Source organism: Xenopus laevis, chromosome 5S (assembly GCF_017654675.1).
Source record: "Xenopus laevis strain J_2021 chromosome 5S, Xenopus_laevis_v10.1, whole genome shotgun sequence".
Taxonomy (NCBI): Eukaryota; Metazoa; Chordata; class Amphibia; order Anura; family Pipidae; genus Xenopus; species Xenopus laevis.
Genome location: NC_054380.1, coordinates 119,856,584 through 119,883,463, shown reverse-complemented (window position 1 = coordinate 119,883,463; position 26,880 = coordinate 119,856,584). Strand labels below are relative to the sequence as shown.

The following is a 26,880-nucleotide window of genomic DNA, read 5'->3' as shown; positions in this document are numbered from 1 at the left end:
TTCAAATCGAACTTGGACTATTCCCTAGTTGAAGTACACAAAAAAATAGTTCGAAATTTTTTTTCATTCGAAAATTCACCTCAACCTTTGATAAATCTGCCCCTTAGCTGCGTAAAAAAAAGTATTTAATCACAATATATACGTTTGAAAAATGCATAAGCAAACTCCCGTGTGTTAAAGCCCTTAAAGGGGTGGTTCATTATTACGTTTTCAAAAAGGAATCATTTTTTTCTGACTCTTTCCAGCTTTCAAATGGGGCGGGGCAGTGACCCCATCTTAAAAACAAATGCTCTGTAAGGCTACATACATATTTTTATTGCTACTTTTTATGACTCATCTTCCTATTCAGGCCTCTCCTATTGATATTCCAGTCTCTTATTCAGATCAATGCATGGTTGTTAAGCTAATTTGAACCCTAGTAACCAGATAACTCAAAAACCACAAATAATAAAAACCAATTGCAAATTGGCTCAGAATATCTCTATATCATACTAAAAGTGAATTTAAAGGTGAACAACCCTTTAAAGGAAGCTGTAAATATATTGATAAAATAAAGAAACAGGTGTATAATGCATGTGCTCTAAAGGGGTGGTTCACTTTTAAATTCACATTTAGTCTGTTATAAAATTAATGATTCTTAGCAACGTATAAACAGGTCTTGATCTTCTCTAAATTTCTTTAATCGTTTTTTTAATTATTTTCCTTTTTTTCTTTCCAGCTGTCAAATGGGGTAATGCATATTTTCCATTTATATGGGTCTTTTAACGCAACTAGTTCCTTTTCAAGCACCACAGAATGCGGCCTGGGCATCTAATAAACCCTATGAAATGCGAATGCAATAAAAAGCAAATCTGAACACTCCTGAGTAAACCAGGCAGAATATAATGGAATCAATTAGCTGGTGCTGGGTGTGCTCAAACCTGCATCTCTAAGGGCTCTTTTTTTGCTGCGCTCCCGTGTTCCGATTTCTTCCGTTCAGCCGCGGGGGAACGCAGGAGTAGACGCACTCAATTATTGTCAAGGAGGCTGTGGGACGCAACATGTTGCATTTCACCTGCGTTTGGCGCTTACATGCGTCTGTGTGAGTAGAGCCCCCTTGACAATAATTGTGTGCGTCTATTCCAGCACTCCCCTGCGGCTGAACGGAAGAAAGGATAAAGCAGGGGAGCGCAGCAAAAAACGCCTGTGTGTAAGAGCCCAAACACACACAAAATTGCCCAAGTGTAAAAGCTCTTACTGTGATGCGCAGCTCCACCTCCAGATTTATCATTCACATGAGTCCCTGTCCCAGCGGGGGAGCCAATTAACCTGCCTGTATTGGTTTTGGGGAAAGCACAATATGCTTCTTAGGGACACTATGACTGTGTGACTCTGGGTTCTCAAGTTTCCTCTCACACATTTTAAAATCATACAAAGCTCACGATAAAACTGAAGCTTAAAATCATGCAGGCTGGTTACTTGGCTCCTGATAAAAGCTAACTACATAGGAACTGATACGGATGATGAATAATCTGCATAAAGTTATGCAGAATATGCTGATTTGGGGTTGCAAAGGGATTAACAGTTTAAAAAAAAAGTCAAAAATGCAAAGCTCAAAATGCCCCGTGTCCATTACCCTTAGGGTGGTGGCACACGGGGAGATTAGTTGCCAATCGATAAATCTTTGCTACTGCAGGCGACTAATCTCCCCGAAATGACATTCCAAGGCAAGAATGTGAATCGTTGGTGAGATGGCATGAGCGTCTCTTCTGTTTTCCGAAGTTGCCTCACAAGGAAACTTCGGGCGATTTCAGAGAAAACAACGCGATGCGCAGGGGCGCTGCCGATATGAGGTGACAGACGACAGTAGCCAGCACTCCGGTGCTGGAAATGGTATGCGGGTGCAAGGGGGGCGGCTTTGGAAAGGCCTAATCAGGGCAGCAAGAAGCCCTGAAATGCCCCTGATGACGAGCATGCCATCCCACCGCCGATTCACATTCTTACCGGTGGTAAGGCATTTCGGAGAAATTAGTCGCCTGCGCAGTAGCGGAAATTTATGGCTTGTTACTAATCTCCCTGTGTTCCACCGCCCATATCTCTGCCATAGACTCCTTCAGATCACTCTGTAAGGGTTGTGACACATGGGTTGTGACACGCAACCTGGCGACTAATCGGCTCTTCTTCTGGGCGACAATCTCCAAGAACTGCCTTTGCGTGTCTTCCTGTCCGCTATAATGCAAAGTTGCCTGCGCTAAAGCACATGCGGCGCTTTGTTTTCTGAAGTCGCCTGAAGTTTCCTCGTGAGGCAACTTCGGAAATGTATGCCATCCCACCGGCAATTCATATTCTTGCAAGGCATTTGGGGAGATTAGTGGCCCGAAGATGAGAAGATTTGTCACTGGGCGACTTATCTCCCTGTCTGCCACCACCCTTCCTGCTTTGGTTTCCATTGATTGGTTACCAGGCAGTAACCAATCAGTGATTTGAGGGGGCACATGGGTCATATCTGTTGCTTTTGAATCTGAGCTGAATGCTGAGGATCAATTGCAAACTCACTGAAAAGTTATATCCCATGTCCCATAGAGAGCTGAAAAGCAGAAAGTAGTGTTCTAGCTATTATGTTACACATCCAGTCACTCCAGCCTTTATATATTACATTTTTGGCTAACTAACTACTGTATATTACAAACATTTTGTATTTTGCACAGCCTATCTATATACCCAGTTTTTATTTTTATGCTGAACTATTCCTTTAAAACACTTTCATTTTTTGGTGTGTTACCGTTCCTTTAAAAAAAAGCAGGCCTGTATTAAGCTAATGACATGGGTTTAGTGACTACTCTGCTTGGAAGATGTGTTTATTCTGCGAAATATGTCAGAAAATAACCAAAAGCTCCACTACACAGTCAACTCATCCACAGGGTGTTTGAGAGGAGAACACAGGGTTGAACACATTAAATCTAGTGCTGACTATTTAGTCCCATACAAATGTATAACAACAACTGTTACAAAGAAGAAGGGGAGTCACTGTACAAGATCAGGGGTGTAACTGCAGAGGAAGCAGACCCTGTGGCTGCAAGTGGCCCCAGGAGTTACAGGCCCTAATTAATGAGACATTTCAGCATATACAGGTGGCCCTAAAATTAATTGCTGCGGGGCCAGTAATATCTAGTTAGGACACTGCACAAGATGATGTGTGATTAACACACCTCCCCAGTTTGCAGGTCCTGCAGTCCTTTGTATGAAGGGCTGAGCCTTATTATTGCTGCGAGTGGAAGGCAGCCCAGTGCCATGTCCCTGCAAGCTTGCCGGGTCTAATTTTCAAAACCAGCCCAAAACTAGCCAAGCGTCTCGTCAAAAGTAGCCCAAAAATAGCACAATATGTGCAGTGTTAAAAATATATATATAAAAAAAAATATATGGGAAAATACGCCTTTTTCAAATTTTCACTAATTTGCAAATTTTCTCATGAAGTAAAATGGGACAGATTGACCCGTCACTAGGGGCTTAACTACAGAGGGGGCCCAGGAGGTATAGGGAACCCATGAGGCCCTAATTCATTTACAATTTCAATAAATATTGGTAAAACAGCTCAAAATCTAGACATTTTGGTGGACACGAGATTTTTTGCCCCAAAATTGTCTGAAATTGGGAAAAGTCAGTAGAAAATATGAGAATGCTTAAGATGGATGGGAGATTGGGGTACAGAGCCCAAAATCTGATAACTCCTGACTTCTACACAACTCAGTCCCATTGCATGCTGGGTATTGTAGTCTTACATAGGGTTGCCACCTTTGTAAAAAAAAAATTTACCGGCCAGTGGGGGGGGGGGGGGGGGCGTTAACTAAAGGGGCAGAGCCACATCAGGGAGGGCAAGATGAGGAAAAAAAACATACGTTTCCACCCGAGGGCAAGGCCTTTTCTTAAGGGTATTACAAATTACTAAATTTGTAATACTGACCCTGGCAGATGTTTTACCGGCTGGGCCGGTAAAATACCGGCCGGGTGTGGGGTTGCAACATTTTCCTAATTTAGTTACTGGCTGGTGCGGGGCGGGAACAAAAAGGGGCGGGTGTGATGTCAAAGGGCTATGATGTAAAAAGAGGCGGTGCTGCAGTGCCGAGCTGTGTGATGTCAAAAAGGGCTGTGGCGCGGAGCTGTGAAGACAGGACAAAAGCTAAATTTACAGGGGATTGGGGGAATTACAAATTTACTGGCAGCTACATTGCCGGTAAATTTGTAATACTGGCCCTGGCTTTGGCAGGTGTTTTATACAGGCCAGGTGGCAACCCTAGTCTTACATTAAACTTGGCAAATTGTCAAACAAAAACGACATTACCCAACATGCACTGGGAGACACAGGCTTGGCACATTAGGGCAACAAAAGACTTTGGCTGGTTTCCAAAGTACAAATCAGCCAAAGGCCTAAAAAGTAGCCCAACTCTGAACCTTGGTTATTTTGTACTTTCAAAACCTGCCTGGGCTTTAAACTAGTAGCCCAATTGGAGTGGAAAGCAGGCAACCCTGTGTCCCTGTAACAGGCCCTTTAGGAATCACAAGACATCAATGGGGTTGATTCCCATAGGAGGCTCCTGTGTAATATCGCTCACACTTTGCCCCACAATCCCCCGCTTGGCACTTACAGTACGTGTCTGTGACTGCAGCGCGGTGACGTTCAAGGTCAGTTCGGCACATTTGATTGGCTGCCTGTAAGGCTCTACTTCGTGTCTATTGGTCGGTTGCCTGTCATACCTCTTTCACCCAGAGCTTGCTATTGCTGTGCCGATCGCTGATTGGCCGAGAGTGGAGCAGTCATGGCGGCTGTTCGCAGTGTGTCCCGGTTATTGACTTCTGTCAGACTCAGGGGTCCCGGCTCGGTGTGGGGGGCCCGCGCCTATTCTGTTGCTCACCTTTCCGTGCCGGAGCGAATAGAGAAAAAGCGGAGAGAGGCGCTCATTGGCGGAGGAGAGCAGCGCATAGAGGCTCAGCACAGAAGGGTAAGAGCACGGGATTTACACATTTTAGCTTCTGTTCCCGGCCCTCTGGCTCGCTAGGCATTCTGGGAGTTGTAGTGCTGGAGAGGTACTGAATCCAGTTGCTTTCATTAACATTCACTGGGCCAGTTGTGGTGCAGTAACCCATAGCAACCAGTCAGAGATTTGCCTTGTGTTCTCTTCCTGCTGACAACTCATTGCTGATTGGTGGCTGTGGCCCATTAGCTGTACAAGCAGCTGCTGATGTCACTGCTGTGTGTTTATCTCCTTCTGTTTCCCACTTCTCACTCTATAAACAGCGCAGGAAAAAGCCAATTCTTCTCCTTAACCCATAACTTTCTGCTACATTGTGTCAGGCGTCAGAACCCACAGTGCAGAGAATATAAACATTAAAGCCAATTCTTCTCCTTAACCCATAACTTTCTGCTACATTGTGTCAGGCGTCAGAACCCACAGTGCAGAGAATATAAACATTACTTTAATCGCAATTGTATTTTGCATTGAAACTTTTTAATTAAAGTGGGAAAATAATAGAACTTTGCTCTCAATGAAATTCTCTTTCGTAAGGCAAAGGAAAGACGTTTTGGGTGGACTTCCCTTGATGTTTGCCTAATGTTCCTTTCCAGGGAAAGCTGACGGCTCGGGAACGGATCAGTCTCCTGTTGGACCCGGGGAGCTTTGCGGAATATGATATGTTTGTGGAGCACCGATGTTCAGATTTTGGGATGGAAGAGGACAGAAATAAGGTGCTGTTGAATTCTTTCTACTTCCCCTTGCTGATTAACATTACAGAATGGGAATATGCCAGGGAGTGGGCGGGCACATCCTTTGTATCATTTACAGCAGTGCTGTAGGGCAAGGCTTCAGCAGGGGGCACCCACTTCACCCATTTAATCTGTCGTTAGAAGCAGCACAATCCTGGGTGCATGGATAAGGAAACTCTTGGCTGTATTGTGTTGTTCTTTTCTTGCAGTATCCTGGGGACAGTGTAGTGACAGGACAAGGCCGCATTAATGGGAGGCTGGTTTATGTCTTCAGCCAGGTAAGTCACCTCTTAACGTTTCATAATGGGGTGAACAAACATTGATAGTGATTTATTAAGGCTTTACATGTCCTTTAAAGAGAAAGGATAATACAAAGGCAGTTTATAACATTGAAGGGGACCTGCCACCCAGACATAATAAACTGTAAAATAAGTCATTTTTCAAATAAAACATGAAACCCAACTTCTTCTTTTTTTTTTTTTTTTTTATTTCTAAAAAACATTCACACCTGTTATAAACGTAAAAATCTCAGCTGACAATCATCACCATCTGTTTAGTATTTCTCAAGGCTCCCTTGCAACTCTCTCGGCTTGTTTGTGCGCAGTAGAGTTAAACGAGAAAGTGGAGTTACTAATGTGTACAGGCGCAAGTCTACCAAAATCTAAAGCTGCAACGGAGCATTGGGAGCTACTGGAAAGCTTACCCCACTCTTTTTAGTTAGATTCCCAGACTCACTGGTGCAATTTTTATTTCCAAACAGGAGCATCAGCCTAGGAGAAAAGCTCTACATTTTGGCACCCCCCCCCCCCCACAGATCATCCTTTCCTTGTCCTTTAAAGGAGAAACAAACCCGTACTAGAAAAAAACCCTACCCCCCTACCCTGCGTAGAATAACCGCTCTCCTCCCCCACAGCCTTACTGCCCCTCGGGCAAATGCCCCTAATTTTTTACTTACCCCTCCATGCAGATCTGGCCTCGGGAGTTCACGGGCACCATCATCTTTTTTCAGAGGTTGGTCTACGCAGGGTAGGGGGTTTTTCTAGTACGGGTCTGTTTCTCCTTTAAAGAAAAAGACTTGCATTATAAAATGAACTACTAAAAAAGCACCAGTGCATAGACTGATCAGACATATACAATCATTTTGGACTCATTCTTCTGTGGACTCAGTAACTCTTTAGTTACTATGGGTGACAGGGGTAGAAACTGGCAAGGCCTGGACATGAAGCTCAGCAAAGTTTTCTCATGGCAGTGTCATTTGACAACTGATTTGACTTCAAGACATGCAATACTGCTGCAATGTCACGCATTCATATAAACAAAAATAAATAATGCGTGTGTGTATAACTAAGCTCTGGGAAATGAATATAAAGTAATCACGCTTACACAGAATGTAGCTTTTTCTTTTAGCAGCATTTTAGGGAGCCTAATGTTTCTTTTGATGTTGATTTCTTTCAGGATTTTACTGTTTTCGGGGGCAGTTTATCCGGGCCACATGCTCAAAAGATCGGCAAGGTAATGTGTAAATGTGTTGCATGTTGGTTCATATACAGTGCTGAGTAATAGCGCTATAGAGATAAATCTGTATGCTAGAGTCCTGCAGCGGGTCAGGTACCCGCAAAAACCTGCGGGTTGCGGGAGGAAGTTCCAGGTGCAGGTATAGATGCGGTTCTGTGTGTTTGCGGGTCGGGCCGTGGGTCTTCTCAATAGTGATTTTTATTCTGATCACGTCTACTTCCGATGATGTCACTTCCGGTTTACGACAGCACTTCCTGATTCTTGATGGTCAGCGGGTCCGGGTTGCGGATAAGGTACTTGCGGGTCCAAGTGGGTAAGAATGCGGGTCCGGGTTGCGGATTGCAGGTTGCGGGTGCTGTTCCAAAAAAAAGGACACGCGCAGGAGTTTACTGTATGCTAGAACATTTGTGATATGGTCAGTTGTGATTGTCCATTACTTATTTTGTTATTGAAAAACTGTAACAAGCTATTATTAATAATAAGACTTATCAAGTTCTATACGGAACTCCTTCCTGAAACCCATCAACCCTATCCTGGTTTTTATGGGTAACCTAGGGGTGCCCGACCCGCTGCAGGACTCTTAGATGTGCTGAAATAAAATGGTTGACTAAATACTAGTGATTAAAAAAAGACTCCCTTCATGAGACCGTTCCTTTGCCAAATGTCAGGTGTTTGGGGGCTCTTGTTATATGGATAGAATGCAAGACTGTGGCTGATTTATACCGAGAATTTGTACAACTACTGGCCTGGCTTCTCTTATGCTGATTATAAAGCTCATTCTTGTAGGTTTATGAGGCAAAGCCATAGTTGTGATCAGATCAGCACCCACCTTAACTGTGCATTAAAACCCAAAGGTCAACTTATAGGGTATTCCAGGTAAATGGAACAGTTCAGTCATTTCCAGAATGGAATAATAGGCCAGCCAAATGTACGTGGGATTCATTTTGTTCAGATATCTATAAACACATTTTATAGCAAGTAGTAAACAGTGTTGATAGTTTTGTGTCGAGCTCAGCAATGGCTTTTATCCTTATTCAGCTCCAGCTCTTTATAAATGTACATTCTCATGCAGGTATTTACTAAACCATATTTATCCTACTAGATCATGGATCAGGCCGTCATGGTGGGAGCTCCTGTTATTGGACTCAATGACTCAGGAGGGGCTCGTATCCAGGAAGGTGTGGAGTCACTGGCTGGCTATGCTGATATATTCCTGGTAAGTCTCTAGCTCAGGGGCTCCCTCATATATACTTGAGCAAGAGGAAACATACAGACCCATGTTCCTTTAATAATTCACTCACTTAATTTCAGTGTGTAGAGACAGTGCTATATACAGGTATGGGATCTGTTATCTGGAAACTCGTTATCCAGAAAGCTCAGAATTACAGAAAGGCTGTCTCCCATAAATTCCATTATAATGAAATACAAGTATAGGACCTATTATCCAGAATGCTCGGTATCTAGGGCTTTCCGGATAACGGGTCTTTCCGTAATTTGGATCTTTACACCTTAAGACTACTAGAAAATCATGTAAACATTAAATAAACCCAATAGGCTCATTCTACTTCCAATAAGGATTAATTATATCTTAGTTGGGATCAAGTACAAACTACTGTTTTATTATTATAAATAAAAAGAAAATCATTTTAAAAAAATTGGATTATTTGATTATAATGGAGTCTATGGGAGACGACCTTTCTGTAATTCGGAACTTTCTGGATAACGTGTTTCCGGATAACGTATCCCATACCTGTAATACAAATCTTAAAAAATGATTTCCTTTTTCTCTGTTATAATAAAACAGTACCTGGTACTTGACCCAAACTAAGATATAATTAATCCTTATTGGAAGCAAACCCAGCCTATTGGGTTTATTTAATATTTAATGTTTACATGATTTTCTAGTAAACTTCAGGTTTGAAGATCCAAATTATGGAAAGATCCATTATCCAAAAAACCCCAGGTCCCAAGCATTCTGAATAACTGGTCCCATACCTGTACTAGGAGAATTGTCCTTGTGAAATGTAACGTATTGTCCTTATAAACGGTAAGATGAGAGAATACCAAAGTGTAGAATTGTTCAGCATCCAGCTCCCCTCAATGTTGCCATCTTGGATAGTATTGGCTCCACTTCTTCCTGCTCACATGGGGAGTCACATTTATCAAAGATCGAATTTCGAGTTCAAGTTCAAAAATAAATTCAAAATTCTCGAAAGAAAACTCAACTGTCAGGAAGGCTGCAAACAACTCCAAATTGATCCCTGGATGTCTCCCATTGACTTAAACAGCAATTCGACAGGCTTTAGGTAGTGAATAGACGAATGTGAGTTCTTAAAGGGCCAGATAATGATCAATCTTAAAAATCCAATTACATTTTTTTCAAAAACTGGAATCGAATTTGCCTTCTATCATTTTGTCTTTTTTTTCTGTTCCAGAGGAACGTGCTGAGCTCAGGGGTTGTGCCTCAGATTTCCCTGATTATGGGGCCGTGTGCTGGGGGTGCAGTCTACTCGCCAGCATTAACAGACTTTACATTTATGGTGAAGGTAAGAGAGACGTATTTGTAAATCAGCTTTTCCCTCTCCCTGGTTGCCAGGAATGGAGCCTGTTCACTTCCCTTTCTAAGTAGGCCCCTTATATTGTCTATGCAAGACAAGGGGGCACATTCACTAAAGGGCGAATTTTCGCCAGCAAATGATCCACCACACTTCACATGAATTCAAATGGTTGGGAAAGAAAAGTTAACACAAAAATCTTTAATAGTTAGGACTTCTATGACTTTCCAGCATACAGGATATGATGTCACTGACATAATATTGAGGAGGATGTAGCTTTATCTTATCATTTCGCCAGGTCTAAGGTAGAGAAGGAAACTCTGGCGAAAGAGGTAACATTCTAAAATTAGTGAATTTGCGGAGTAATGATTGTTCTTCTGAGCAAAAATTGGCTTGGCAATAGGGAGCAATAGGGAAATAGGGCGAAACTGCGCTTGCGACGGTCTCTTTCGCTAGCGAATTGTCCTCTACTCCTGTTAGCAATTCGGCGATGTTATTATATGATGTAACTATTGTTGCAAATAAAAGCCTTTTTATAGAGTTTGCAATCCTTTTTCTTTATTTTGTGCAGTACCATATTAGAGACTTTTCATGGGCAGCCTCCGTAGGACTGGCCCCTCACAGTTAACTTGGAGTGTGCGCCTTCTAGCAAGTTTTAAATGATCTGTGGTATGTCTACAGCCCATCTGGTATGGCAGTGTGCAAGAGGGTTGCCCCTTTTAGAGTATATAGTAGATACTTTAAAGTAGATACCAAAGCTAATACTTTCAGGGTAGGCGGACAAACCTTTTGAGTGTCCCCCTAAAGGGGAATATTTGGGAGTGCTTCAATTAATCCTGCTTGAGAAAAAAATAAAAAAAATAAATGCCAATACCTGTGAATCAAAAATGGGGTGTTACCAGATTTATTGAAGTGTTCATGACACCAGGGACAATGTCTGCCCTTCTTCAACTGATCCCGCTGCCTGTGCTGATATAGGGAAAGAGGCATTGTAGAACTGAAGTTTATCTCTTTGTATGATGTATTTGTGTACTTAGTCCTAACATTCCAAGTTTGATTATACTTCTTGTGGGAGGACGTTGTGCCTGAAAAAAACATGCAGAAAGGCTGCGCCCCAGTGTGTTGCATCCATAGCACTTGCTGTATTCCATTTTCACAACAGTATTAGCCCATGATTATAATTTGAGGCTCAAATTCTATCACCTCTGATGTTTTTCCTATGTTTCTATTAGGACACTTCCTACCTATTCATCACTGGCCCAGATGTAGTGAAGTCCGTTACCAATGAAGATGTAACGCAGGAAGATTTGGGAGGAGCCAAAACCCACACTGCATTGTCAGGTTGGTGTGATGCTTTTAAATCCATGTTGTGGCCATGCGGGAAAAATAGGGCAAAAGAAGTAGGTATTAATTTAAAGGTTAACAGAGAGTGGTATTTTGAGACAATCTGCAATTGGTTTACATTTTTTATCATGCATGGTTTTTTAATTATTTCTCCTGTTTGCAGCATCAGCAATCTAGTTGGCAGGGTCCAAATTACCCTAGCAACCTTGTACTGATTTGAACAAGAGACTGGAATATGAATAGGAGAAGGTCTTAATAGATTAAAAAGAATAATAATTAAAAAGTAACAATACATTTGCAGCCTTAGGGCTCTTACAGACAAGCATTTTTGCCTGCAGTCCCCTGCATTACGCTTTCTTCCTGCGCTCCCCTGCAGCGGAACAGAAGAAAGTGCAACACAGGGGAGTGCAGGTCTGTAAGAGCCCTTACAGAGTATTTGTTTTTTACAAGGTGTCCGTGACACCACATTTGTAAGCTGGGAAGAGTCAGAAGAAGAAGGCAAATAATTCAAAAACTATGAAAAAAATGAAGGGTTGAAAGGTTGCTTAAAATGAGCAATTCCATAACATACTAAAAGTTACATCAAGTTCAACCCCTCCAAATGAAAACCCAGCATCCATACACACACCCCTCCCTACTTTCACATAAATTCTATATACCCATACCTATACTAACTATAGAGTTTAGTATCACAATAGCCTTTGATATTATGTCTGTCCAAAAAATCATCCAAGCCATTCTTAAAGGCATTAACTGAATCAGCCATCACAACATCACCCGGCAGTGCATTCCACAACCTCACTGTCCTGACTGTGAAGAACCCCCTACGTTGCTTCAAATTAGTTAACTTTAATCTAGATCTTATACAACCTTATAAATCTGCTGGGTAATGCAAAAAGGCAATTATTTATCTAGAAATGACCAGTTTTCTTTAAGCCACATCTTACTTTTTCCCAACTGGTACAGGGCAAGAACGACTTATGATGGAATCTGGGCATATGGCAAGTTGACAAACACTATGTACTATGTCCCATACACAATATCAGTTGCATTTACTGATGGAATGTGTTTACATATTGTACAGTTGTGTTCAGAATAATAACAGTGTGTTTAAAAAAAGTGAAAATCCTTATAATAACCTTTATTTCCATACACACAAATGCATTTGCAACACTGCACATTCTATTCCAAATCAAAACATGAAGAAAAATGTATCAAATTTGTGTTATTCCTTTACAGAAAGGAAATATGGGGGTGTTCCAAAAAATAGCAGTGTCTGTATTCTTCTTTACAAACTCATTCACTGTAGAAACTTAAAAACGTTTCAAGATTTTGCTTTCCTTTAAATGACTGAACTAATATTTAGTTGTATAATCAGTGTTTCTGAGAACTGCTGCACATCTGTGTTGTCTGGAGTCCAGCAACTGCGATCCCCTGCATTCCGGTTTCACGCGGTCAGCCGCAGGGGAGCGCAGGAGTAAACGCACGCCATTACTGTCAAGGGGGCTGTACTCACACAGACTCATGTAAGTGCCAAACGCAGGTTGAAACGCAGCATGTTTGCCTTTTTTACCTTCGTTCAGCGCATACATGCGCCTTGTGCGAGTACAGCCCCCTTGACAGTAAGGGGTGCATTTACTCCTGCGGCTGAACGTATGAAACCGGAACGCAGGGGAGCACAGCTCAAAACGTGAGGGCCCTTAACGAGTTGGGTGCACCTCCCCCAATGTCCTTCCACACTTGGAATTAATTGTAGAAATCCAAATTTACAGCACTTCACACTTTCATTAAAACGCCTTTATTCTCATTAGCAGAGCAACAATCACAACAACATTTCGAGCCTGTCACGGCTCTTTATCAAGCTAACATTCAAGTTTATAGTACTTTGATACAGCACCACCTGCTGTTACTTTAGTAATAATACACAATACGATATATCTATTTGTGATACCAAGACTTATCTGTTACAATTTCACTTATGAGTCCCCATTTCACATGTAGCCAATTGTATCCTTGTAAAACTAAAAAAACGAAAGATATTAAAGCCTATTTAAAAACAGATAAATTCCCACCAAAGCATGGTATCTCCACCCTATACAAATTGCTGCAATTACCAACCAAATGGGCATCGGTGAAATATATTAATACCTGGTCTAGAGAACTAAAGAGAAACAGATTGGAAACATGCTCTCCAAACGACTCAAAAGCTCGAGGTGCAGTCGAATCAAAGAACTAAATTACAAGATACTAACAAGTTGGTACTACACACCTTCTAAGCTACAGAGCATTTATAAAAACTCAAAGGGCAAATGTCGGCAATGCAACATAGAAAATGGCACCATGCTCCATATTTTTTGGACATGCAATCTCATAAAACCTTTTTGTTCGCTCGCTAGCCAAATTCTAGGCACTTATATACCTGCGGATCCTGGGTATGGCTGTTATTCCATAGCCCACAACCTACCTCAACCCTCATCCTTGGCTTAGAGGCGAAACTACTGAACGCTGCCAAACTTAATTCCATTGCATTGGAAATCCACACAGATCCCTAGGACTAAAGAGTGGCTCAAAATATAATTCTGAAATCCACAAGTTTGAAGAACTTACTGCCTTCAACCTAGAACAGTTTACCAAATACTCTACTACATGGACAAGGTGGCTACTATTTAAAGATACGGACTCCTATAAAGCAAATCAGTAAAGGAATATAGTTATACTGGTCTCCCACGGCATCTATCTTCTATGTCTGGCTCTGCCTATCTTTCTCGTTCCCCCCTCTCCCCATTACTACATTATAATAATAATTAATTATAAATAATTCTCAATAAAACGTTTAAAAAGAAACCGATAAATTATCTAAAAACAGGAGACAGATCATAATCCATGTTTAACCCATTAGGAGATAAACTATCCAATTTCCAGCTCCTTTTACAATAATTCTTTTACTCGATCACCACCCCTTCTCATCCTTGGGATTCACAATCTGAAATTGTAATTGCACATCATGTCCTGCTTCTACAAAATGCTTAGCTGTGGGCTGATCCAACGTTTTACATTTACCGGTAATCACTGATTTATGTTCCCTAATCCTATCCCTGGCCATACATGATGTCTGCCCCACATAAACCACACGGGCATGTAATTGAGTATACCACAAACATAGTTGTACATGACTATTGGCCAGAGATAGGATCAGGGGTCCCATTCCTGGGATGATAGATCACCTCACCTTTTTTGTGCATTGCAGCAACTATTACAAGCAACCAGTATTACCTTTCCGTGTTGCATGTGTTGCATGTATGTGTTATTGTTGCTGCAATGTGCAAAAATGTGAGGTGAACTATCATCCCATTCCAACACGACCTCTTCAAGTATTTTGATGTATTGAAACTGATCCATGATCCCTGGTGTGAGATAAACAGGCCCAACACCATAGTATGAGAAACATCCCCATATCATGATGCTTGTGCCACCATGTTTCACTGTCTTCACTCTGTACTGTGACTTGAATTCAGTGTTTGGGGGTCGTCTGACAAACTGCAGCCCCTAGACCCAAAAAGAACAATCTTGTTTTCATCAGTCCACAAAATTTGTGCCATTTCTCTTTAGGCCAGTCAATGTGTTCTTTGGCAAACTGTAAGCTCTTCAGCACGTCTTTTTTTTCAACAATGAGACTTTGGTGGGGCTTCTTGCCAATAGCTTGCCTTCACATAGACGTCTTCTAATTGTAACGGTATCACAGGTAACTTTAGTCCTTTCATCCTGGAGCTGATCATTGGCTGAGTCTTTGCCATTTTGGCTATTCTTCTATCCATACGTATAGCAGTTTTCTTCCACTTCTTTCAGTCTATCATTTTCTGCACTTCTTCATATGTTTTCCCCTCTCCAATCATCTTTTTAATCAAAGTACGCTGTCCTGTTTTTTCACAGAATGAATGAGCTCACTAATTGATCTCCACACTGCTATTATTTTGGAACAAGCTATTATTATTATTTTGAACACTGCTATTATTTGGAACAAGCCTCAATTAACGACTCAATGACTGTTGGGTCTGTTGGTTTTCTATTACTCTACTACACCTACTAGTTAATTGTTTGCCATGTAGAAATAGAACTTCTGCCAAAAACAGTGATTGATCAGGTTAGTGATGTCGGAACACAACTGTATATGCATTGCTGTACATTATTACAGTTCAGCACAAATAAATATGACAAAGAATGAATAAACACAGGTGTGTTGAAAAAGAAGTAAGTCCATTGTGAGTTTGACCGAGTGTAGCCCTCCCTAATGATATACCCAGTGTGTTACTTACCAGTGCTTTCTGTTGCAGGTGTAGCTCATCGTGCTTTTGAAAATGACATTGATGCTTTATTAAACCTACGGGAATTCTTTAACTATCTACCACTGAGCAATAAAGACTCAGCGCCAGTCAGAAAGTGTCACGATCCAAGGTAAGTTTATCCTACAGGTAAAACAGAAGAGCATATTATAATACACAGGATCCTGTAAAATACACACTTTTAGAGTTAAAGGAAAATTCAACCCTTTAAGAAAATAACCCCGTACCCCCCCACCCCAGGGAGACCCCCTCCCTCCTCCCCCCAGCCTAACTGCCCCTGGGAAATGCCCCATACCTTATAATTACTAGGGATTATAAAGTTTTATTTTCGGCGCGGAAATGACGCCCATAGATTTGTATGGGGGCACGCGTCAAAGGAAAAAATGACACGCGTCAAAAAAAATTTGGCGTGCGCCAATTTTTTGCCTATCCCTAATAATTACCCCTCAGTGCAGATTTAGGCATTTCCTCGCAGCCATCTTCCAGGTCTTCGGCAAGCTGAGTGGGAGACCGGCATGTTGACGCATGTGCAGTTGGAGCAATTTACCGTTTTCCAACAACTGCGCATGTGCCAAAACTCATGAAAATTGGCGAAGCTTTGAAGAAGACACGAAGACCCGGAAAATGGCTGCCGTGAACTCCAGAATCTGCGCCATGGGGTAAGTATGGGGCATTTTCCAGGGGGGGGGCAGTTAGGCTGGGGGGGAGGAGGGAGGGGGTCTACGTGGGGTGGGGGTTACGGGTTTTTTTCTTTAAGGGTTGAATTCTCCTTTAATGATGTCATCTGTTATTCTGTGTTTCAGGATATGTTAATATTACTCTATTAAATCATTATAGTTGTTGGCATTCACAGCCCCTGACAGTCAACTAAAACGATTAAACCTAGCGACGGATCCCCTGTAAGTAAAGCAACATGGTGGTCACCAGTAACCCCTATTTTCCACCTTTCCAGTGACCGTCTCGTTCCTGGGCTGGATACAGTGGTTCCAATGGAGACCACAAAAGCATACGACATGCTGGATATCATACACTCGGTAAATTATTCTTGCAGGGGCTGCTTCACCTTCCGCAGTCTGGTTTATGGTCATGTGACCTCTCTTTGGTTTTCCCGCAGATTATTGACGAGAGGGAATTCTTTGAAATCATGCCAAACTATGCTAAGAACATTGTCGTGGGATTTGCCAGGATGAATGGAAGAACAGTTGGCATTGTGGGTAACCAGCCTAAGGTGGCCTCAGGTATTGTTGCAGAATTTATGATGTCCTGGTTAAAGGGGTGGTTCACCTTTCAGTTAACTTTTAGTATGTTAGTGAATGGCCAATAGTAAGCAACTTTTCAATTTTTAATTTATTAATTATTTGATTTTCTTCTGACTCTTCCAGCTTTCAAACGGAGGTCACTGACCCCTGTCGAAAAATCAAATGCTCTGTAAGGCTACAAATGTATTGCTATTACTACTTTTTATTACTCATCTTTTTATTCAGGCCTCTCCTATCCATATTCCAGTCACTTATTCAAATCAATGCATGGTTGCTAGGGTAACGTGGACCCTAGCAACCAGAATGCTGAAACTGCAAACTGGAGAGCTGCTGAATAAAAAGCTAAATAACTACAAACAATAAAAAATGAAAACCAATTGCAAATTGTCTTAGAATATCTCTCTCTCTCTACATCATACTAAGGGGCCATGTTTATGAATATTGGAGATAAATATCAGGAGAGATTTCTGGAAATGTTGCCCATAGCAACCAATCAGATCTTTTCTTTTGTTTTCTAACGTATAGGTGGCTGTTTAAATCTAATTGCTAATTGGTTGCCATGGGCAACATCTCCAGATATTTATCTCCAATGTTAGTTGACATCAAAGTTAACTCAAAGGTGAACAACCCCTCTAAGGGGACAGGCATATAGTTTGGATAAGGTGGGGGGTGTTTTGATATTAGTAACTTAGTAAACTTGGACACATTTTGGTCTTTCTTAGGCTGCTTGGACATTAATTCCTCTGTGAAAGGAGCCCGCTTTGTCAGATTCTGTGATGCCTTTAACATACCCATTATCACTTTTGTCGATGTACCAGGATTTCTACCAGGTAATGTTGTGACTTTTATATTTAGTATTTGAACCAGGGAAGCCAAGGAACATGCAGCTGAACAAGGCTGGAAGTCTAGAGCACAGATGCTGATAGCTTAGTCATATCACGTCTAGACTACTGTAACTCTCGATTAATTGACCTCCCCCTCCAGAGACTGTCACCTCTCCAGTCCATAATGAACACTGCCGCGAGGCTCATACACCTCAGCAACCGCTCCTCCTCTGCCTTGTCACTCTGCCAACCCCTACACTGGCTTCCACTACCTTTCAGAATAAAATTCAAATTAATGACCCTGACATTCAAAGCACTTCATAACTCTGCATCTCTGAACTCATCTCTATATACTCACCCAAACGCTTACTATGCTCCTCTACTGACCTGCTACTCAACTCTTCTCTCATTACCTCCTCACATGCTCACATTCAAGACTTTGCAAGGGCTGCACCCCTCCTCTGGAATTCTTTCCTACGGTCTGTCCGACTTTCTCCCAACCTTTCTGCTTTCAAAAGATCTCTTAAAGGAAAACTATACCCCCAAAATGAATACTTGAGCAACAGAAAGTTTATGTCAAATTAAGTGACATATTAAAGAATCTTGTCATACCGATATATATATTTAAGTAAATATTGCCCTTTTACATCTCTTGCCTTAAACCACCATTTCGTGATGGTCTGTGTGCTGCCTCAGAGATCACCTGACCAGAAATACTACAGCTCTAACTATAACAGGAAGAAGCGTGGAAGCAAAAGACACAACTCTGTCTGTTAATTGGCTCATGTGACCTAACATGTATGGTTTGTTGGTATGTTTGTGAGTACAGTGAATCCTACGATCCCAGGGGGCGGCCCTTTATTTTTTAAAATGGCAATTTTCTGTTTAGGATTAGCCAATGGCACATACTACTAAAAAAATGTATATTATTATGAAAATGGTTTATTTACATGAAGCAGGGTTTTACATATGACCTGTTTTATGCAATATCTTTTTATAGAAACCTACGTTGTTTGAGGATATAGTTTTCCTTTAAACACACTTATTTAGAGATGCCTACCCTCCCTCTGCTTAACTACCAGATGCAAAACCACATACAGTACTACATCTCTCACCCACTTAATTCTGATCTTGCCCACTCCCACACCTTGTGTCTTATTCCCTTTCCCTTTAGATTGTAAGCTCTTTTGCACAGGGCATTCCTTACTTTTTGTACCTGTATTGGTTGTGATGTATGTAACTCCATATGTTCTATGTATGTAATTCATGTGATTTAGTTGTATAAACACATTTACTTTACAGCGCTGCAAAATATGTTAGCTCTATATAAATACATGTTAATAATAAATAATAATAATAGTAGTTTAACAAGATTGGAAGTTCTCACCCTAAAAAGCTCATCTGTTATTCCCACTCCCTTAGGTACAGCCCAGGAGTATGGAGGGATTATCAGACATGGGGCAAAACTGCTGTTTGCCTTTGCAGAGGCCACAGTCCCAAAGATCACAGTGATCACCAGAAAGGTAAGAAGAAGCAAAGTGAGAAGAGAGAAAAGACATAAGAATGGGTGACCTTGCTGGGACCTCACACGTGGGAATCTGTGGCTGTGGATAGGTGGACAAGGATATGAAGTTGGGACTGAGCTATTTTGCAGATTTAGCAAATATATAAATGATACACTTGTATTCTGCCTAAGGAATATTGATACAATCCACCCCCTATACAGCTTAGATACACATCCATGCCCCTATACATATAACCAGCTGCTAACTGGCCTCACCAACTCCCACCTCTTGCCAATTTAGTCCACCAATAAAATAGGAAAGAAAAGAGGGAGTAAAAACATTCTCCCTAAATCTCACCCCAACTGGCCTTGGCCCACTGCTCTGGGCCCTCCCGGGAAAGCCAATCTCACGTTAAGTAAATATAAAACACTGTATTGTACAAATGACTTTAAAGGAGAACTAAACCCTAAATATGAATATGGCTAAAAATGCCATATTTTATATAGTGAACTTATTGCACCAGCCTAAAGTTTCAGCTTGTCAATAGCAGCAATGATCCAGGACTTCAAACTTGTCACAGGGGGTCACCATCTTGGAAAGTGTCTGTGACACTCACATGCTCAGTGGGCTCTGAGCAGCTGTTGAGAAGCTGAGCTTAGGGCTCGTCACTAATTATGAGGTGAGGTTTGTTTGTAATATATGCAAATATTTAGAATAGGCTGGCACAAACCGGACCACACTCCGTGCATATGTAATATGCAATCTAGGATGGACTAACCAAATCTGGATGTGTTTTGGATTGGCCATAATTGCCTACCTTGAATTGGCTGTTTGGGAAATGCTGTTGATTGGTTTATTTCATTTAAATATGACTGTTTATACATATGTGGATTAGCCTATGACTAAGTGCCCACAAGGCTCAAAATGCATAAGGTGTTTTTTTTTTTTTTTTTTTTTTAGTTTTTTGCCTAAAATAAATACTTTTTTAAGTGCATCTATGCATAGAGTGTGGTCCGGTTTGTGCCAGCCTATTCTTAATATTTGCATGTCATATGCCTCCCCGAGCTGAAGGTCTGGAGCTTGAGCACCTGGACCCCCCCATAGATTTGGTAAATTAACCCTCTCTCTTACCATGCTCTGCATTGAGTCGTTTTCAGAATATGATCTATTGTCTGCAATATAAGCTGATGTTTATTAAATTCTGATGCTAGTTGCACTGGTTTCTGTGCTGCCATGTAATAATTATCTGTATTAATTACTAATTAGCCTTATATAGTGACATTTCTATTCTATGTGTACTGTATATTGTGAGTGGGTCCCTGAGCTCAGTAAGTGACAGCAGCACAGAGCATGTGCAGTGAATCAGCAGAAAAGAAGATGGGGAGCTACTGGGGCATCTTTGGAGACACTGATCTTTACTGCTAAAGGGCTGTGGTTGCCTTGGGCTGGTACAGAAGCCAAAAACAAAATGTTCAACATTTCTAGCTACTTCTTTAGTTAGTCTTTACTTCTAAAAATATCCAGAAAATGGGAAAAAATACTTCTCCAGAGAAACTGGTGAACAGCTGCTGGTCTGAGCAGAGCCTCCAGTTTGTTTAATATGTATTGTATATAATGTGTATTGCTCACTCTCCACTATTTGTTTGCTCTAGGCTTATGGAGGGGCCTATGATGTGATGAGCTCTAAGCACCTGAGAGGTGATGTGAACTATGCATGGCCAACAGCTGAAGTTGCTGTTATGGGAGCTAAGGTAACATACAAATTTTGACAAATGTAGTATCACATGGCTCCTTGAAACTTGAGCATCAGAAATAATGTACCCCCAATTTAATATATATATATTCAATTTTATCTCTCTCTCTCTCTCTCTCTGGCCAGTCCTACACTCAATTTTCATCTGATTCATTAAGAATTCAATTGCTTCATTATACATTTTACAAAGGGACTAAGTTTTACCTGCAACTTAACTTGCTGCTTTCAAAGTAAAACTCCCAAACTTGGCTGCCCTTTTATTAGACACCAGTGGGATCACCTGACTATAGCTGGGAATATATATATTCAAAAGGGAATACCAGCACTGCCGTCAAGTGAAATTCAAGGGTGTCTGGGTGAAGTAACCAAAAACAAAAATGTAACATGAAAAAAAAAATGTCCACACTCGCAGGATGGATGAATTTCTCCAGTTTTGCTTTGCCGCAAAATTCGTGAAACGGCAAAAATAAAAAATTGCGAAACTCGAAATTTAAGCCGCGTCTGAAAAGTCGATCACATCCATTTTGAAACTGGCGGTAAAGTCTTCTGAATACTTTTGACGCGCATCGATTTCGACGCGTGTCCAAACATTTTTTACGCAGAATTTTTGCGGGAGATTCGCAAATTTATTTGCTTGCTGCGAAATGCGGAAATTCACCGTGAATTTGTGACAGGGGAATTTGTACACCTTATAGGGACCGGAACGTCACGTTGGCTGTTTATGCTTTTCTTTAATACGCTTTTTTGATTTTTCAAGAATACCCTGTAGTTGCTGGTTTCTTTAAGACCCTTGGTGCTGATTTTTCTTGATTGGATTATACACTAATTACATCCGTGCACAGGGGCAGCCACAGCATGGCTTATCTGATATGAGGTGCTGTCTGTTACGAAAATTTATATATATATATATATATATATATATATATATATATATATATATATATATATATATATATATATATTGATTGGTTTAATTATTTGCCTTTCTATTCCGAATCTACCTAGTCAGGAATTGAAATGGGTGGTTTGCCTTTAAGTTAACTCTTAGTATGTAATAGAATGGCTAATTCTAAGCAACTTTTCAATTCGCCTTCATTTTTTCTTTTGTATAGTTTTTTAATTATTTGACTTTTTCTTCTGATTATTTCCAGCTTTCAAACGAGGGGCACTGATTGTTATTGCTACTTATTATTTCTCCTCTTTCTATTCAGGCCTCTCCTATTCATATTCCAGTCTCTTATTCAAATCAATGCATGGTTGCTATGGTAATTTGGACCCGAGCAACCGTATGGCTGAAATTGCAAACTGGAATAAATGACTCAAAAATCATGAATACAAACCAATTGTAAATTGTCTCAGCTTATCATTCTGTACGTCATTCTAAAAGTTATGCTTTAAACTTCTGGTTTCCAGAGACCAAAACCATAGAAACCAGAAGAGTAAACTGAATTTTATTAGTGCCTTTATATGAAGACCATTTCCTCTCGATCATTCAGTCTCAGATTCAAAACAAAAGGTACAAGTCCCACCTGCTGTTGTGTAGGTGAAGTGATGCACAAAGGAGGTGCTTGTGGCAGTAACACTGTGGCGTCTATAGATGAGTCCTCTGCAGGAAACTAATGGGATTCTTTGTGTTATTCCTTGGTGCCAGGGGGCTGTTCAGATCATATTCCGTGGGAAGCAGAATCAAGCAGAAGCAGAGGAAGAATATGTTGAGAAATTTGCCAACCCTTTTCCTGCAGCAGTGAGAGGTAAGTGGCAATAATAACAAACAGGCACATTTAAAGGAGAATTCAACCCGTAATAAAGAACCCCCCCCCCCGGCAAATACCCCTAATTTTTTACTCACCCCTCACCGTGCAGATTCTGGCCTCGGAGTTCACGGCAGCCATCTTCTTTCTTCTGTCTTTTTTGGAAGTTTCAGCCCATGCGCAGTTGGAGTAAGTTTCCGGTCCCAAACAACTGCACATGCGCCGAAAGTGACGAAAATTTTCAGAACTTTCGGCGCATGTTCGGGACTGGAAATTTACTCCAATTGCACATGCGCCGAAAATGCCGTCAAGACACGAAGATTACCGGAGAAGAAGATGGCTGCCGTAAACTCAGAGGCCAGAATCTGCACGGTGAGGGGTGAGTAAAAAATTAGGGGCATTTGCCCAGGGGGGGGGGTGTCTACCCAGGGTAGTGGGGAGTTTTTTTTTTTTTTTATTACAGGTTGAATTCTCCTTTAAAGGGGAAGGAAACCTAGTCGGCGCAAACCCCCCACCCTCCCTCCTCCCCCCTGGCCTACCCGTCCCGCTGGGCAAATGCCCCTAACTTGTTACTTACCCTTCTGTGCAGGTCCAGTCCAAGGAGTTCACAGACGACATCTTCTTCCACGCGATCTTCTTCCTGGCGTTTTGGCGCATGCGCAGTAGGATCATTTCGCCGGTACAGATCTACTGCGCATGCGCCAAAAGTCACGCGCATGCGCAGTAGATCGTACCGGCGAAATGATCCTACTGCGCATGCGCCGTTCAAAGCAGGAAGAAGATCGCGTGGAAGAAGATGTCGTCTGTGAACTCCCTGGACTGGACCTGCGCAGAAGGGTAAGTAACAAGTTAGGGGCATTTGCCCAGCGGGACGGGTAGGCCAGGAGGGAGGGTGGGCAACAAACGGGAGGGGGGTGGGGGGTTTGCGCCGACTAGGTTTCCTTCCCCTTTAAGGGCAGCGACACAGTCAGATTCAAGGAGATTAGTTGCCCGGCAGCAAATCTCCTCTTCAGGGCGACTAATCTCCCAGAACTGCCTTCCGGCCGGCTAGAATGTGAATCGCCGGTGGGATGGCACTCGGATCGCTTTGTTTTCCGAAGTCGCCCGAAGTTGACTCACGAGGAAACAGAAGAACGAAGCGATCCGAGTGCCATCCCACCGGCGATTTACATTCTAGCCGGCCGGAAGGCAGTTCTGGGAGATTAGTCGCCCTGAAGAGATTTGCTGCTGGGCGACTAATCTCCTCGAATCTGACTGTGTCTCTGCCCTTAGAGGAGGAATCGTGTGTGGGGGGGAATAAGGAAATACAACCCTTAATCTGTTAAATAAGGACACAATCTGTCCCTTTCATTGTATTCTGTCCTGTGGACCAATGATACAAGTTGTCACATAGTTTTGGGTACCTATTATCTTAACTTTATGGGGTCTACAGAGCCCCTGGGCACCTCCCGGTGGGCAGCATTGATCACAAAAAAATAGATTGATATAGAAGCATGGGATCCGTTATCCAGAAAGCTCCAAATTATAGGAAGGCCATCTCCTATAGACTCCATTTTTAACGGATTTCCGTTTTCTCTATAATATTAAACAGCACCTTGATGTTGATCCTATCTATGATACACTTAATCCTTATTGGAGGCAAAATAATAAAAAAAAAAAACAGTGGGTTTATTTAATATTCTGGAAGACTTAAGGTATGATGATCCAAAGTATGGAAAGATTGCTTATCCGGAAAACACCAGGTCCCAAGCATTCTGGATAATAGGTCCCATGCCTGTACTTTATTGTATTTCGGTGACACGAAAACGTTTTTTTTTTTTTTCAAAATGCACCAGTCAATAGTGCTGCTCCAGCAGAATTCTGCACTGAAAACCGTTTTTTCAAAAGAGAAAACAGATTTAATTTTAAAATCTGACATGGGGCTAGACATAGTCAGTTTCCCAGCTGCCCCCGTCATGTGACTTGTGCTCTGATAAAGTTCAGTCACTCTTTACAATCTCTGGTGGGGTAGAAAGGAGGAAGCATGTTACTATACACTGATAGCAAGTGCTTTTCTCTTCCCCTCTTATTGAATTAGGCATATTAGGGTACAATGGAATGTGTACAGAGACATTTATTCTCTGAATATTTGTCATTTGGTTTTTTTACTTTCCCTATATAAACGGTTACATTGCACTTTTGTGATCATAAAGTGTTTTGCTATAGAGATATCTGCAGAGACAAGCAAAAAGGGGTGTGGGTGTTTATACACATAAAATGCAAATAAGCACACAGGAAACGAGGGAATAGCATTTTTTATGGAAACAAGTTAAAGTTTTGTACTTTTCATACTGTTTTCTTTTTCCCTGACAAATAAGAGCATTTCAGTGCCACTTCCTTCCGTGTAAAGATGCATAGACCAGATATAGTAAGACTATGACCTCTATGGGAGAAAGAGCCGTCAGTTTATCAATGATTCTGTCCAACCCAAGACCCGCAGGCTCAATCTGACCCTCCATTATAACTTAGAAAAAAAGAAAAGCCCACTGCCTAGCACTGAGATGTTCTAAACAAACTTTGGTGACATGGCACCCAGGAGAGGGAGTATTGGCAAAAGGCTGCTGATGTGTGCAACTCCCGTGTCTGATAATTAGGGATGCGATGAATCTGGGATTCGGCCAAGATTCTGCCTTTTTCAGCAGAATTCAGACGAATCCTTCTGCCCGGCCGAAACCGAATCCTAATTTACAAATGCAAATTAGGGGTGGGAGGGAAATCACCTGACTTTTTTTTTTCAAGAAACAAAGAAGTAAAAAATGTTTTCCCCTTCCCACCCCTAATTTGCATATGCAAATTTGGATTCGGTATTCGGCCGAATCTTTTGCGAATCTAAAATAGTGGATTTGGTGCATCCCTAATGATAATGCAAGTGGCTGCCTATGGGTTTAGGCATGAACTGTAGTGTCTTTTGTTTGTAGCAGTCAGTCAGTTTGTTTTAAAGGAACAGTTCAGTATAAAAATAAAAACTTGGTAAATAGATAGGCTATGCAAAATAAAAAAATGTTTCTAATATAGTTAGTTAGCCAAAAATGTAATGTATAAAGGCTGGAGTGACCTCAGTCAGTCAGGATTGGAAACATCATCTCTAGAACCAACACACTGAGCACCAGAGCCCCTCAAGGCTGTGTGTTTAGTCTTCTACTGTTAACTCTGCTGACACATGACTGTGCACTGCACAAATCACATCATAAAGTTCGCTGATGACACAACTGTGGTGGGTCTCATCAGCAATAATGACGAGTCACCATACAGAGAGGAGGTGCAGCGGTTAACAGACTGGTGCAGAGCCAACAACCTGTCTCTCAATGTAGACAAAACAAAGGAGATGGTTGTTTAACAGGCAGTAACCAGAGACTTGAGAGGGAGGGCACATGATCATAACTGTTGCTTTTGAATCTGAGCTGAATGCTGAGGATCAATTGCAAACTCACTGAACAGTTATGTCCCACGTGGCCCCCCTTATAGTCACTGACTAACTCAGAGTTAGAGAGCTGATAAGCAGGAAGTAGTGTTCTGTTTTAGCTAGCTGTATTAGAAATATTTTTTATTTTGCACAGCCTGTTTACCCAGTTTTTATTTTTACAGTGAACTGTTCCTTTAACTGTACTTAGCTTTACGCTGATCAGCAACGTGTTTAGCTGGTACAAATTTAATATCCTTTCCTTACAGGGTTTGTTGACGATATTATTCAGCCGTCTACAACACGTTTGCGCATCTGTCGTGATCTGGAGGTGCTTGCAAGCAAGAAACAAGTGAATCCTTGGAAGAAACATGCAAACATTCCTTTATGAGCCAGTCATACACATGTTCTCTCAACCAGGGCTGCACAGTGGAAATGACCTAAAACAAGCGTTTCCTAATCATAAGCAGAAATGATTTATTTTGACTGGCCTGGAACCTGAGAGGATGGACGTTCTGACCACACGTTATTGATTCCTGTCTAGGAACTTACATCAGTCTTCATTGTTTGGCTTGTGTCAAACTGCCGTCCATTCCACTGGTTGTAAAGAAATGGAAATCATTTACACACTGCCCAAGTCATTTTGTAGCGACTTTGTACATATAACAACCTAGACAAGATTGTATGCTTGTGATCTTTATATAGATCTACTAAACAATGTACTTTAATAAACAAAATAACTTATCACAAAACAATACTTGTACGAGTTTCACTGTCTAAATCTTGGCTAGTGACTGCATTTGTGATTTACTATTTGAAACAATATATTCTGTACAGGTTAACATTCCCTAAATGTTT

At 41.5% G+C, this 26,880-nt stretch overlaps 1 protein-coding gene across 1 annotated transcript; it reads left to right on the top strand.

The window, feature by feature from the left end:
- Positions 1 to 4,744: 4,744 nt before the first annotated feature.
- On the top strand, positions 4,745 to 26,774 carry pccb.S (propionyl-CoA carboxylase subunit beta S homeolog). Its single transcript, XM_018265903.2, has 15 exons — positions 4,745 to 4,976; positions 5,600 to 5,719; positions 5,947 to 6,015; positions 7,193 to 7,249; positions 8,355 to 8,468; positions 9,688 to 9,798; positions 11,040 to 11,148; positions 15,483 to 15,603; positions 16,444 to 16,525; positions 16,606 to 16,729; positions 17,473 to 17,580; positions 18,997 to 19,097; positions 20,732 to 20,830; positions 22,484 to 22,583; positions 26,292 to 26,774. The coding sequence occupies exons 1-15, from the start codon at positions 4,794 to 4,796 to the stop codon at positions 26,411 to 26,413; spliced, it is 1,620 nt and encodes a 539-aa protein (XP_018121392.1). The 5' UTR covers positions 4,745 to 4,793; the 3' UTR covers positions 26,414 to 26,774.
- The last annotated feature ends 106 nt before the right edge of the window (positions 26,775 to 26,880 follow it).